The following is a 2,266-nucleotide window of genomic DNA, read 5'->3' as shown; positions in this document are numbered from 1 at the left end:
ATTCAACTCACTGAGTTACACCTGTATTTCGTGGAGCCGTTTGCTAGCCCTGTTTTTGTGGAATCTGTAAACTGATATTTAGCATCGCTTAGAAGTCTAAAAGGACAAAGGAAATATCCTCAGATAAAAACTAAAAAAGAGGCTTTCTGAGAAACTGCTTTGTGATGTGTGAATTCATCTCACAGAGTTACACTTTCCGTTCATGGAGCAGTCTATTACCACCTTCTTTGGGGAAGCTGAGAAGGCATACTTGGATGGCATTGAGGCCTATGCTGATAAAGAAAATATCCTCAATTAAAAACGTCACCCCCGGCAAGCTCAGCGTGTAACGTGCGCCATGGAGCCGAAAGTCGCAGAGCTGAAGCAGAAGATCGAGGACACGCTATGTCCTTTTGGCTTCGAGGTTTACCCCTTCCAGGTGGCATGGTACAATGAACTCTTGCCTCCAGCCTTCCACCTACTGCTGCCAGGACCTACCCTGGCCTTCCTGGTACTCAGCACACCTGCCATGTTTGACCAGGCCCTCAAGCCCTTCTTGCAGAGCTGCCACCTCCGAATGCTGACCGACCCAGTGGACCAGTGTGTGGCCTACCATCTGGGCCGTGTTAGAGAGAGCCTCCCAGAGCTGCAGATAGAAGTCATTGCTGACTACGAAGTGCACCCCAACCGACGCCCCAAGATCCTGGCCCAGACAGCAGCCCATGTGGCAGGGGCTGCTTACTACTACCAACGACAAGATGTGGAGGCTGACCCATGGGGGAACCAGCACATATCAGGTGTGTGCATACACCCCCGATTTGGGGGCTGGTTTGCCATCCGAGGGGTAGTGCTGCTGCCAGGGATAGAGGTGCCAGATCTGCCACCCAGAAAACCTCATGACTGTGTACCTACAAGAGCTGCCCGTATCGCCCTACTCGAAGGCTTCAATTTCCACTGGCGAGACTGGACTTACCGGGATGCTGTGACACCCCAGGAGTGCTACTCAGAAGAGCAGAAGGCCTACTTCTCCACTCCGCCTGCCCAACGATTGGCCCTGCTGGGCTTGGTTCAGCCCTCAGAGAAGCCTAGTTCTCCCTCCCCAGACTTTCCTTTTACCACACACACCCCCAAGAAGCCTGGGAATCCCAGCAGAGCCCGGAGCTGGCTCAGCCCCAGGGTCTCACCACCTGCATCCCCTGGCCCTTGATACCTTTCTCCCATGTAGACCCTGATTTATGGAGGTACTTGCTAGGACTTAATTGGCTTTGGCAAAGGAAAAGGTTCTGAGTACAAGATTACTATTTTTGATAATACCGTAGAGATATTCCATGAAGGTAACAAGGCTCAAGGAAGTTAAGTTTGGCCAAGATAAAGGCCAGGAAACCAGAATTCCCATCTGCCTTCAAATGCAATTTTTTTTTTTTTTTAAAAGACAGTCTCACTCTTGTCGCCTAGGCTGGAGTGCAGTGGTGCAATCTCCGCTCACTGCAACCTCCGACTCCTGGGTTCAAGCAGTTCTCTGCCTCAGCCTCCCGAGTAGCTGGAACAACAGGTGCCTGCCACCACACCTGGCTAATTTTTTGGCACTCAGCCAAGACTCTTAATCTGTTCCCATTTCTAAGCAGTGCCCCCAATGTCATTACAGGGCATGGTGGCTCACGCCTGTAATCCCAGCACTTTGGGAGGCTGAGGCAGGTGAATTATGAGGTCAGTTTGAGACCAGCCTGGCCAATATGGTGAAACCCCGTCTCTACTAAAAATACAGTTAGCCGGGCATGGTGGCGCAGGCCTAAGGAGAATCATTTGAACCAGGGAGGCAAGGGTTGCAGTGAGCCGAGATTGCACAGCTGCACTCTAGCCTGGGCGACAGTGTGAGACTGTCTCAAAAAAAGAAAAAAGTACCTACCTCACGTAGGAACTGAATAAACACGTGTACAGCACTTTGGAAAGTACCTGACATACAGTAAACTGTATGTTGGCTGTTACCAAAGGCCCTGGGAATTCTGTACTGCTGCTCATGGGTATAGTCTGGGTTCTAGAGGGCTGGGCAGGTTGGAGTAGCTGAGGAAGACAAGTGGCTGGAATGGTATCACATGACACACAAAAGTATCCTCAGTTCTCAATCTACCCTGGCCTCAAGGGCCCAGAATAACCTTTCCCAGCTGACAACCTCTCTAAGGACAATGACATATGAATGAGGATCAAAAGGAGCTTTGGCCAGGCACTGTGGCTCTCACCTCTAATCCCACCATTTTGGGAGGCTGAGGCGGAGGACCACTTGAGGCGA

At 51.1% G+C, this 2,266-nt stretch overlaps 1 protein-coding gene across 1 annotated transcript; it reads left to right on the top strand.

Annotated features, from left to right (window-relative positions):
* The first annotated feature begins 288 nt into the window (after positions 1–288).
* Positions 289–1,405, top strand: LOC101002954 (methylmalonic aciduria and homocystinuria type C protein). Its single transcript, XM_009199641.4, has one exon. The coding sequence runs from the start codon at positions 338–340 to the stop codon at positions 1,184–1,186; it is 849 nt and encodes a 282-aa protein (XP_009197905.2). The 5' UTR covers positions 289–337; the 3' UTR covers positions 1,187–1,405.
* The last annotated feature ends 861 nt before the right edge of the window (positions 1,406–2,266 follow it).

This window comes from Papio anubis, unplaced genomic scaffold (assembly GCF_008728515.1).
Source record: "Papio anubis isolate 15944 unplaced genomic scaffold, Panubis1.0 scaffold382, whole genome shotgun sequence".
In the NCBI taxonomy this organism is placed as follows: Eukaryota; Metazoa; Chordata; class Mammalia; order Primates; family Cercopithecidae; genus Papio; species Papio anubis.
The sequence above is the reverse complement of the archived record's forward strand: the minus strand, read 5'-3'. Positions and strand labels throughout refer to the sequence as shown.